The sequence below is a fragment of the Lathamus discolor genome, chromosome 1, assembly GCF_037157495.1.
Source record: "Lathamus discolor isolate bLatDis1 chromosome 1, bLatDis1.hap1, whole genome shotgun sequence".
In the NCBI taxonomy this organism is placed as follows: domain Eukaryota; kingdom Metazoa; phylum Chordata; class Aves; order Psittaciformes; family Psittacidae; genus Lathamus; species Lathamus discolor.
In genome coordinates, this window is record NC_088884.1 from 79,396,856 (window position 1) to 79,408,851 (window position 11,996).

At 43.4% G+C, this 11,996-nt stretch overlaps 1 protein-coding gene across 3 annotated transcripts in view; it reads left to right on the forward strand.

Moving 5' to 3' along the window:
- Nucleotides 1–315: 315 nt before the first annotated feature.
- WNK1 (WNK lysine deficient protein kinase 1) overlaps nucleotides 316–11,996 on the forward strand; it is a 105,694-nt gene continuing 94,013 nt past the window's right edge. For all 3 annotated transcript variants that reach the window (XM_065682460.1, XM_065682470.1, XM_065682478.1), the window contains exon 1: nucleotides 316–1,854. In XM_065682460.1, coding sequence (XP_065538532.1) covers nucleotides 1,069–1,854 — 786 coding nt within the window. In that variant the 5' untranslated portion in view covers nucleotides 316–1,068. The remainder of the gene's footprint in view (nucleotides 1,855–11,996) is intronic.

Sequence of the window (11,996 nt, forward strand, 5' to 3'; positions counted from 1 at the left end):
GGCGGGAGGGGGGAGGGACAACCCGTTTCTCCAGCGCGGGCGCGGAAGGGGGCGTGGCCGGCAGCGCTGGCCGCCCTCCTCCTCCTCCTCCCTCCCCCCCCGTCCTGTGTGTCGGTTTCGGGCTCCCGTCGCCATTTAGCGCGGAGACGTGCGCGGGGCGGCCGCGGCGGCTCAGTTGCCTCCTGCCCGTCGCGGCGCGGGGCGCCACCCGGACTCGGCTCACCTGTGGCAGTGGCGGGCGGCCCCCGGTGAGGAGAGGCTGCGAGCCGCGGGCGGGGGGCAGGAGGAGGGTTTCCGGCTCCGTGGGTAGGCGGCAGCGGCTGCTGTTGGAGGGAGCGCGGCTTGGCTCGCTCCGGCCCGGCCGCGCGCGGGCGGTGGCTGCCTGCCGGGAGGTGGAGGCCGCGGCCGCCATGGGCGCCCCTGTGAGGCAGGGCTGAGCCCCCTTGTTGCCTTTCCCTACTCCCTCGCCGGGGTGAGGGCGCTGGGCCTGCCCAGGCCTCCCTCGCCCGGTGCGAGGGACTGAGCACGGCGGCTTCCTCCGCTGCCGGCGTGCGGGGCCTGCCTCCCTCTCCCTACCTCGTCTCCTGGCCCCTTCCCGTCCTTTCAGCTTCTCGCTCCGGGGGTCACCTGGACCTGCTCCGCTTTTTCTCCGTCGCCGGGGAATAACCGAAGCGCGCTCCCCTCGCCTGAAGCAGCTGGGCGAGGCACCGGCTTCTCCCCAGCCGGGGGCCTGCCTCGGGGCGCCTCCCTCCCTGCCCGGGCCCGGTGCTTGGGTGTTTCCTCCCCTTGTCGCCCCCATCCCCGTCTCCGCTCCCGGTGCTCCATGTCGGCCCCGCTGCCCGGCTTCCCGCTGCAGGATGGATGCAGACACTGACCGGGAACGCACCCCGCCGGCCCAGCCTCCCCAGCAGCCGCCTCCCAGCTCCGCCGTAAGGAGCCCTTGGGACCCTCCTCTGTTGCAGCTGCAACGGCAGCCGCGGACAGGCGCGCTCCCCGCTCAGTGACCGGCCCCTTCCCTCGCCTTCCCCCCGCCGCCGCCTCGCACTAGCAGCGTTCCCGCGGGGCACAATGTCGGGGGGCGCAGCAGACAGCGGCACCCCGGCCCCTCGCTTCCTGGCTCCCCCGCCGCCGCCGCCCAAGAACGGTTCCAGCTCGGACAGCTCCATCGGGGAGAAGCTGGGAGCCGCTGCTGCCGACCATGGAGCCTCCGGGGGCGGTGGAGCAGCCGGCGGAGCAGGGAGCGCAGGCCGTAGTGAGGAGTACCGGCGTCGCCGCCACACCATGGACAAGGACAGCCGAGGGGCGGCAGCCACCGAGCACCGTTTCTTCCGCCGTAGCGTGATTTGTGACTCCAACGCTACGGCCTTGGAGCTACCCAGTTTGCAACCCGCAGCGCCCTCGGCCCCTATCTCGGGAGGCAGCGCCGCTCCGTTGGTCTCTCCTCCCGAGTGTGCCAGCCGGACCTCTTACATCGCTGTCAGCGCCGCCCAGGCCCCCTCGCTGCTGCAGCAGCCACCACCGCCTGCCCCGCTTCCCCTCGAAGGACAGTCTGCTCAGGAGGCCTCTGCCACGAAAGATGCCGCCCCGCTGCTGCCCAAGGAAGAGGAGGAGGATGAGGCAGCGGCGCTACCCCCCACCAGTGCGGCTGGCAGCGCGGCAGCTGCTAGCCGGGAGTTTGAGGAGCGGAGAACACAGCAGGAAGACATCGAAGAGCTTGAGACCAAGGCAGTGGGCATCTCCCCGGATGGCCGTTTCCTGAAGTTTGACATCGAGATTGGAAGAGGCTCCTTCAAAACTGTGTATAAAGGACTAGATACGGATACCACTGTGGAAGTCGCCTGGTGCGAGCTGCAGGTAAAATAAATCAATAACAATCGTGAATTAGGAAGGCACAGTCACTCTCCCAGGTGCTGGTCTGTGTGCTTAAAGGAGGTAAAAGCCATCAGCTCGAGGTCTGCTTTTTTCAGACAGGGACCTGCAGTCCTTAACTGAAGCAGTCCTTTGGAAGAAATGTGCAGCCTTTCCTTGGAGTCAGTTTGCCTTTTAATTCTTTTGAATACTCTGCTCTCTGAAGAATTTTCTAGCTTTATCATCAGAAAATGCACTGCAGTTCTGTTTCTTATGGCATCTTGCATTTTACGCCTCCAAAAGGGAGCTTGGAGGATTGTAAAAATACTTGTACACTGCTTCAGGGCAGCTGAGGGAAAATGTGTGAGTGTCAACTTGAGCTAGCTTTGATTTTTGAAAATTAGCTGAGGTGTTTTTTATTAGGACAAAATGCTAAAATGTTAATGTCACAGACATTTCATGTCTTTGGGGTAGTGGATTCTTGTAGGAGGTAACTCTAGACTAGACACAAAGTCATGTAGTGTATCACATCATTTAGTTTTTCAAAACTGTTTCTTTCACTCTAAGTTTTAGGGTTCGCACTTCATTAGAGACGCAAGGAAAGGAAGAAGGTAATCATCTCCTTTCTGAAGGTTTGAAAAAGAAAACCCGTGAAGTTTGACCTTTCAGAATGATTGGTGGATTAGGTTAGACTAAGACACTGCTCTTCTACCAAGTTGCTAGCCTGAGTAGAGCCAGAGTTCTGTAGGAGCCCAGCCTAGCGATGGCAGGAACACCCTAAGTTCCATGCGAGTGTGTAGTATGGTTTTATTATTGTGTGTGTTCCCATCCAGTTTAGGGCAGACAAAAGAGTATTGGGTTAAAATCCCAGAAGCCTTTGTGGGGTTTTTAAGTGGTTAGCTGCTCATGAGTGACTGATTGCAGTAACTGCACCAGAACATTCTTCTCCTCAGAAGCAGTTTTATATCTATTCTAGTCAAACTGAGAGAATTTATGAAGAGATTTCTTGATCTGTATTCATATTTGCTTTTGGATGATTGTTCAAGCATTCTACCGGTATCTTGATTCATTATGTTATTGCCATTATTCTATGCTTACTGGCTGTGGATGTAAGCTTTCAATTTTCTTTGTGACCATCAAGCATGTCCTGCTCCTCCATGCTTGCGTTGTGTTTGCTCTGGTGGCCTTTTGAGAATTAATTTTAAACCTAAAAAATTAAATGATTCAGTGTTGGGCTCTGCTTAAGTGTCTGATGCTCAGTTTGAACTGAGAGGAGATTAATAATATACCAAAGTGAATTACTTTCATTTGAAAATTTAATCTTTGCAATTTTGGAGTTCCTTAACTTTAACCCCTGAAACCTGTTGTGATTTTCACACTTTACTTATGGATCAGAAACTTAATGTCAGGTTGGCACCAGGCGCTTTTTGCTAACATCGCTTCTGTTGAAGCATCTTAATCATCATCAGTGCCATGTGGGCAAACTGTCTAAAGAAGCACCTTTGAAGTGATTTAATAAAGAAGCTCATTTATAAAGGGAGCGTTGCTGAGCTTCCAATTCATTGAAGAATTTCAAAAGTACTATTTCAAATGACACTGCAAAAAGCATGAATGAAAATATTTGCAAGGGGGAAATATGGGATATTTTGCTTGGAGATTAACTATTTAACTATATTACAGGAGTGCCTTGTGGGTTAAATTATTCTGAAGGCTGTAGTTATCCCTCTCCTGCAAAATGACAAGTTTGAAACAGTATAAAACTTGTAGCTGTTAAAAGTATTTGCTAAAGGATCTAGACTACAGCTAGTAGAATCTTTTAAGGTTAAGTCCTGTTTTATTGTTTGTGTCTAGAAATGAAAGGAGGAACTTGGTATTTATTGGTATGATAGGTACATCCTCTTCTTTCTCTAGGAAAATAGAATTCTTGACAAGTTAGTGATATTCATAATGTGATTTGTAAAAAAAGAAAAAAAACAAACAAAAACCAATCTGAATTCCCAAAGATGAACAGAAACTTACATGTCATTTGTTTTCCACTATGTCATGGTTTGAGGACTGATGAACCTTCTAAGCGTATTTATTTTATTAGGGAAAGGTGATTTATTTTCTTCCGTGCTGTATTTCACTAAACACGACTAACTGATGGTTACTTTTAGTTGTCTTGAAATAATGTAGGGTTTGTTTTTTCAGCAGTCCTGGAGCTTTTCTTCTCTGTATTTGTGCTAGCAAGCATGGACATCCTAGGTGTCTCACTTCTCTAGAGCCTTCTAAGCAGTGCTGCTGTAGTGCTGCCAGAATGAGATTGCTTAGCATGATTGTGGAGACTAAATTGTACCTCTCATGGCTTGTCCAAAGTTGATGAAAGCGTATCACAGTTCTTGACTGCAAGAATAACAGAATGGGGTGAGAACAGTTTGTATTTTTGCAGAGTCTTTGCATGTATGTTCTGTAAGGCTTTTCTAGCATACCTAGAATGCTTCAGTTTCTTTAAAATCTCTCCTGTTTGGAAGTGAGATGCCAGCTGCTTTCAGCTCACTTAAACTATGGTGTTTCAGTGTTGGAGCAGATTCCGTAGCAGGAATCTCATGGATCAAGGACAACACAGAAGACTCTGATGGTCTCTGGCAGAATGACTTTTCAATGCTTAATAATGCAACTATACCTATTTTTTTATGTATGTTGTCTATAGTGCTGAAGTGTAAAATCTGAAAGTATCAAACACAGCTTGGGTTCCCAACGTGCTCTTGATACTCTGAACAGAAAACGTTGCTCCATATCCTTAGAAGTCTCTCAAACTGCCTTGTAATGCCTCATGTGCTTGATGTACTGAACTGTGGAGGAAATGGGAGGAAGACCAGAAGTTCTATAGGAGGCTTAATGGTGTTCTTAGTATCTCCAGCAAGGGAGGTCCTGGCCAAGACTAGTTTTTCTTGGGCTGTGGAAGATGGGGAGATTTAATTTGATGGAATTTAGTATTTCAAGATTGATTATAGATATGTAACAAAACCATAACAAAGGTGTGGCTGATGGACTATCCTAGTTTATGTTATGGCCTGTCTATGTGAAGCAAATTATAACTTAATCTGTTTTAAATATTGGATGCAGATATTTAAGTGTGAAATATCTGCCCTGCTGTGGGCATAAAGGAGTTGCGAAGAGCTCAGCAGCAGCTGCTTAGGGCCAGTGCTCAGCTTCAGTTGCTGCAAGGAAATTGTTAGTGTACTGTTAGTCTTCAGATACTTTTATTCCCATTGTATATATATTCATCTCAACTTTCATTACTCTGAGTCAAGTGTGCCTCCTACTGTTGTCATTAGCACATCTCATAAATTGAGTGAAGCAGTAGTTAGGGTTACTGCTGTAACGGTCTTTAAGCAGATAGAAGTTGGCAAAAATGGTTACTGGTGCTGTTTTCTACTTAAAATAACTCTTCCTAACAATTGTGTTACTGGTTAGTCTTCTTAAATGACATTTCTGAGCAGCGAGTCTTTTGTCACCTCTGTATGGTTTAGGTAATGTGGCTAAAATGTGATGCCTTTTCCTGTTGTGTTAGGGTTATCTATGTGAAGTAATATTCTTAAGCCAAAGGTAGTGAGAGTCACATAGCTGATTGTAAAAGCCAGATATTGGGAGTAATGTATCATCCTCTGAGTCCCTCTTTCAGTTTGAGTTGGTTTTAAATCAAGACTGTCATTTAACTTCTGGTTTACAGAACAATACAGGGTGGTGCAGCCACTTGCTGGACTGCAAAATCTTCTATCTGGAATTATTGCTCTGGGTTCTGTCATTCCAGTGAGTAACTTCTCAAATGCCCAAGTGCGCTTGATAATCTGGAGGTAAATTTGGCTCGTCTTTGAACTGTATATTTGTCAGGCATTCAAAGACTTAGCATCTTTCATTTGAATAGTGTTTTCTCTTAAAGGAAACATGACTTAGAAACTGTTATTAGACATATACATTGGTTGAAAATGCATTCCTGGTAAACTGTTTGTTGGAGAACAACACTGTTTGTCTGGTATCTGCTGTATCACTCCTGTCCTTGGTATTTCTTTGACAGAGAAAGGTAGGTTGGTTAGTCAGCAGTTACAGTTCAAGAATGCTAAAGTTCTTCTTGCTGATATGTCACTTGGCTGGTCTTACTCTGGCTTTGGTGCAGTGTTAGGTTACTGTGCTTAATGTGCGAGCTGCTGAAGGGGATAAGGAGGTTGAGGGCTGTCTCTAAGAGAGATACAGCTTCTGGGGATAAGAAATAAGTTTGACAGGTGAAAGTAGTGCAAGGAAGTCTGTTGTGTTTGTCTGTTACTACTTTGAGTGAAAGCTGAGTGTGTATTTGATTATCTTTAGTTGTAATCACCTGAGTAATAAAATAGAATTGCATACACATAACCTACACTATTGCAGCCTGTTAACTGTAGGCCGAGTATAGTGTATGAATATTCCAAGTTACAAGTGGGTTTTTCTTTTTGTATGGCAGTAGCAATGAAGAAACAGTTGAGAACAAGCATAATGCCATAACCAAATGTGAACCATGAGATTCTGTAATGCACACTGGTAAAAATGATAGTGCAACTTACTGACACCTCATTACAGGAAGTAGTGAGGTGCTAAATAATATTTCCCATACATCACAATTTTTGAATGTAACAATGTATAGAAGTTAACTTAAAACTTGCAATACAGAAAGTTGCTTGGGTAGGATGTGTATCTTCTCTTTTAGTGACACTTCAGATTTGACTTTACCAATCTTTGTTTCATAGACTTAAAGCTATATTTAAGACTGATTTTTAGGTCAGCAGACAACAATGGAATGTAGTTTCTATACTCTGAAGTACAGACTCCACTGCAGACTCACCATAATAAATATCAGCTTACTGAAGTCAAAGAATAATTATTAAAAGTCGCTTTGCTTTCTGGACTGGCTGAGCTGTTAACATTTCAGAAGCTGCATGTTCAAGTCTGACAACCAAAAAAGGTCTTGTACTGCATAACTGTGGCATCCTGTAGCCTTTTAATTTTTTTTTTTTTCTTTTAAAGCTGGGTGCATATTGCTCACTAGGAGGCCTGACTGCAAAGATGTTGGCTGTGATGCACACTCGCATAGCTACATTAAAGCAAAATGGAAAACCAGATCAAAACTCTGTTCACAATGAGAAGAAACTGAATAATGTGGACCTGGAATTCATCTGTCTGTCAAGTGCTGCTGGAAAACTATCACATTCTGCTAGTTCTGGATAAATAGTCAACATCCTGAAACAAAAACTCTTTCTCTGAAAGCTCTAATTGTGGTTTAATTCTAAATATTTCAAAATGTTATACATCTTTTAATGAAGGATGAAACTGAAGTCTAATGCAGTATGGTGACTCTGTTTAAAATGCTCCACTAGTCTCTGAGCATAACTGAATGTGGCTACAGCCACCCTGGCAGCAGCAGTGTTGCCTCCTGTTCATGACTACTTCTGGGCCAGGTGCACAGTTGTTGCAAGTATAGATTAATAAAGTATGTGACTATCTCTGTGAAGATGCTTCTGTCCTTACTAGCTCTTTTGCTGTTCTCAGCTCTACAAATTCCAAAACAGTGAAAGTAAAAAAGCTCTAAAACTGTAAGAGTATACACTGGATTTCTGAGTGTCTCCAAGTGTCCACGTTAGGAGTTTGAAATTTTGTACATTAAATTCTTAAATTTTCTGTTGGCTTTCCATGTCGTAGGTGGGACAAGTTACTGGTACTTACTAGCTTAAGATCTCTGAAGGAAAATTTCTTCTGCTACTAGAGAACAAAACCCAGCCATATTCCTGAGTGTTCGTACTGTAATTGATAAAATTGACAGCTTGATAAATGACATGGGAAAGGAGCCAGCCTAATTACCTGCAGAAGTATAAACAGTGGTCAGGCTCCCTCAGACTTTGCTAAGGTGACCCTGAAAGAGAGAGGAGAGCTTTCAAGTACGTTCTGGAGCTGCAGCTGTTAGGAGACTTCTACTTACGAAAATAATCTTACCTCAAAGGGCTATCACTTTTGGAGATTACTGTGGTTTAGTTTGTAAGTGGCTGGTTGCGAGGTAATGAATATAATTGCATAAGTACATTCTGAAAATACAGCATTTCTTGTAGAAATAAACAGGTTCTTAGCTGTCAGTTCAGGTGGGTTTGAGTGCTGCAGAATTAAATCTCTTCAGTGAGATTTGTTTTGGTTGTGGTTTAAATTAAAACCTTTAGCTTCATAACTGAACTTCTGAGGGCTAAGGAAAAGTATCAAGACTATATCCTTCTTTGAAAGTGGGGGTGGGAGAACAACCACCTGATAAAACTCCCTGGAGACATCCTATATAGAGTCCTTTGAGAGTTGTCTAGCAGAGTACTAAATAAAACAAGCGGTAATAGATCTGTGGTAGTCTCCATGGATGCAGTGCACAGTGCAGGGTAGATTCAGTAGCTCTTGGTTAGCGACATCCCTCTGGGCCACATGTTCTTTTTCTTATTTTGTCGTTGTTTTTTTGTTTCATACCAGCACTTGTTAAATAGCACAGCTCCTCCTGACACCCAGGTTCTCCATGCTACATGTGACAAAGCTTGCACTAAACAGTGGCAGCCTGGATGCTTCCTGTCATGCATCTCTTCAGAAACTCTCATTTCCTGTCAAGATTACGGACTTCTTTTTCTTTTGAGATCATTAATTGGTTCTTCCAACTCATGGCTGAGTTGAAATAAAAGCTGACTATTTTTCTAGTTTGGTCTTTATGTTCACATTTTCATTCTTCTCTTAGTCTACGTAATGGCTGTAACATTTAGGGTACTAGAAAAATAAGTATTATACAAGTTTGCAGTGCTTCTGCAGCTGGGCATGTGTACATCATGTCTGGAAAAATAGTTTTCCAGTATACTTGACACAATTTCTATTCTAAGTAGCAGGATTTGTAGTGCTCCTTGAAAATCAATTTCTCGGAGTAGTTGAAGGCTTTTATCTAACGTGAGCCATCTGAAAGTCTTCAAATAATCATGTTAAAATTCTTGTCTGAACAAATGAGACTCAAATTTTTGTACTGGCTTTAAGTATTTTTGTAGAAGCTTCTTACTGTCCCCAGAATGGACTGCTAGCTAGATGTTGAGAATAATCTAGGCTATGTACTAAACCTTAAACAGTGTTTAGTACATAGACATTGACAGTCTCTGGTCAAGATACTGCAGATCTACTTTTTTCTACCTTTTTTCCAGCTTTCTCAGCGTATTTGGAAGTTGTCATACGAGCACTTCTCAATGTGTGGTTTTGGTTGCCCTTATTCCCTTTGGGAGAGCTGGGGGAAGTGAAGAGGTGACTAAGATTGAATTTATGGCTCAGTTGAGGTCATCTTTAAGAGCCTGCTCACTTCTTAGAGGCACAACCTGCAGAATACTCCTTAACTCTGTGCTGCAAAGGATAAACTTTGTATTAATAGCATTCTATGTGTTGCTGTCCTCTTCACCCAAAAGGAGGTCCTTGCAACAAGATCATCACAGATGTTACTAAATCTTGTTTTCTAATAAGCCAGAGTAAAATAGTTGTGTTGCGATACAGTGATCAGAAGAAATCAGATTCAGTTCTCAAACATACTTCTGAACATCATCCCAGTTGTCTGTCTTTGCACATATCCAAATTATTTTAGAGCACTTCCAGATTTGCCTGGGTATTTCCAAGCAGCACTGTATGTTACTTTGCCTGGATTACAAGCAGCTTAACATGCTTTCAGTTTGCTTATCAGGAAAGGAAGCCACAACCTGCTAAAAATTGGACTGGTGTTGGTATATTTTTTTATTTTTTTATTTCCTCTAGAAACTGTGTAAGTATGAATATGTATCTAAAGCAGTAAGCAGTTTTTGTGAGGGTAACTCATTCTGAATCACTCAGAGGGACAACCTTGCTAAGGCTGGATTTATCATTTTAGGTCTAAGCAGAATCTTTGGGAATGCTACCTATGTACTTAGAATTTGGAAATCCTCCGAAAAGTATGTATATACTTGATGGCCATCAGCCTTGTAACTAAAATATCTGTGAGCTTTTACATGATGTGTTGATGACACTGGACTGAATGCAGCTGAACAGGGCTGTGTGTTTTAATATAGGGGATGCCATTTCTTTCTGTATTCACTGTGCCTGAGAACATTATCCTGGAATAATCTGGTTCATCTATGGCCAGTAGTCTAGGCAGCAATTTTATAGCGTATTTGTTCTCAGGACAGGATCATTTTGGTGCTCTTCAAGTCTTAAAATTTCACAGGTGGTTAGAAGGACTCCTAGCATGTTAACAGCAATGCAGAAAGAGGCATTTTTGGCAGCTGTGGTAACTTGTGAGGTGGATGCTGTGTTTTGAGCCATAGTCCAGAATGATTCTGATCCCGTTGCTTACTGTTAATAAGCAGCCATTGATAGAAACTTTTAATGGCTATCCACTTAACTGCTATTTTTCTGCTTTAGGATAGCAGATGGTGTGGAAAATAAGCTTTATTTAGACACCTTATATAAGGGCAAAGCTTTGTTTCAGTTCAGTTTTCTGGATCATCTTTGTATCTAGGTGGTCTCACCCATTCCTAATTTCATTGTGTCAGTGGTTGAAGATAGTGGGTTCTGATAGTAGATTTGGGGATAGCAACCGAAAGCAAAAGCTCCAAAAGGAAAAACACTTCTAAGTGACTGAGAGTTTATTACCACCTTTTGGAAGGATTTGAAAGGAATAGGAATACTGATCTCTTTGACTGTAATTGGGGTAAATCTGAAACAGCCATGTAGGAATGCTGAGCTAAACAGAAGATAGTACAAGGCTGATACCAACAGTTATGTGCACTTTATCTGGTTTTGGCCAGTTGATACAGTCTCATGATAGTTTAAGACTATCCAACTGATTGTGTTACTCAGTTTTCCTTGGACATTTTCCTCTCTTAGAGTATCCCTCTGATTTGTTTCTGCTTTGCTGACTGCTAATAGCAAGTTTATGACCCCAATCTGAATGTATTTTGACTGCTTCTATGCTGGCAAAGACTAATGACATACAAACAATAACCCACAAATATTGCTATTAAAAGCTTCAGCAATCCAGGCTGATTATCTTAAGGATCTGCAAATCTGTGTACACTTACGTAATATGCATCTGTTAATGGCAACTTCTGAACTGTTAGCAGGTTTTTGCATAATGTTACCATGTCTATTTTCAAATTTGCTTCTTCTAAGTGAGGTTTTTAACTCTTACAGATATTTTTCAACTTAAAACTATTTTTTTGATTTGTCTCTTTATTCAGCTGCTTACAATTCCCAACTGAAAGCATCCCTAAGTTGGGTATCTTTATAAAAATGCAAGACGCTATCTTAATGCACTCTTTGCTATAGCTGTTATGAACTCGGAGCCTTTGAGTCTTCCCTCAAGAAAAAATATGATGTGAGACTAAGCTCAAAGAGTTCTCAAAGCAGTCCATTCACGCAAACATCCTACAGTCAGAAATACTGGCTGAAAAGTGACTTTTTTTTTAATATTGCCCTCTCTGGATGTAGACAATTCAAGATTGACAGTATGTAGAATCGCCTTTGAGAGCATGGGTTTTATTTGCATTTGTTGTGACTTGGGGCTTAGTGAATTGTTAGTGGATTGTTGTTCCTAGATTTGCCAGGAACAGTGTGCTGAAAATAGAGAAACTGCAGAAATGGCTGATACAAAAATAAAACTTTAGGTTTAGATTTAGAATGTTTTTTCTGTGGTTTTCTCTACTTCCTTTACATGCAGCTTGAGCTTCTTTTCTGCAGACAAGTGGCTCAAAAGCAGAATGCATTTCAGGTTATCTGTACAGATAGAGCAGAAGATAAAATTACAGGGGGTACTTGAATTTGGTGGGGTTTTTTTCTTCCTTTTTTTTTCCTCTTGATGGCAACTGTGAGCCAGTTCAGGTGATGGTATGATTTCATTATACAGGCCTGAACATATCCCACAGATTCAGTATTCACCCTCAGCAACAACAAAAGAAAAAAGGGAAGGGCCTATGGGTTGCTGCTGAAGTCTTCAATACTGTAATACATTAATAGGTTTTGCATGGTCTATACGTGAAGGCTGGATGTGATTCTGGGCAATCTGATCTAGCTGGAGATATCCCTGTTTATTGCAGGGGGCTTGGACCTTTGAAGGTCACTTC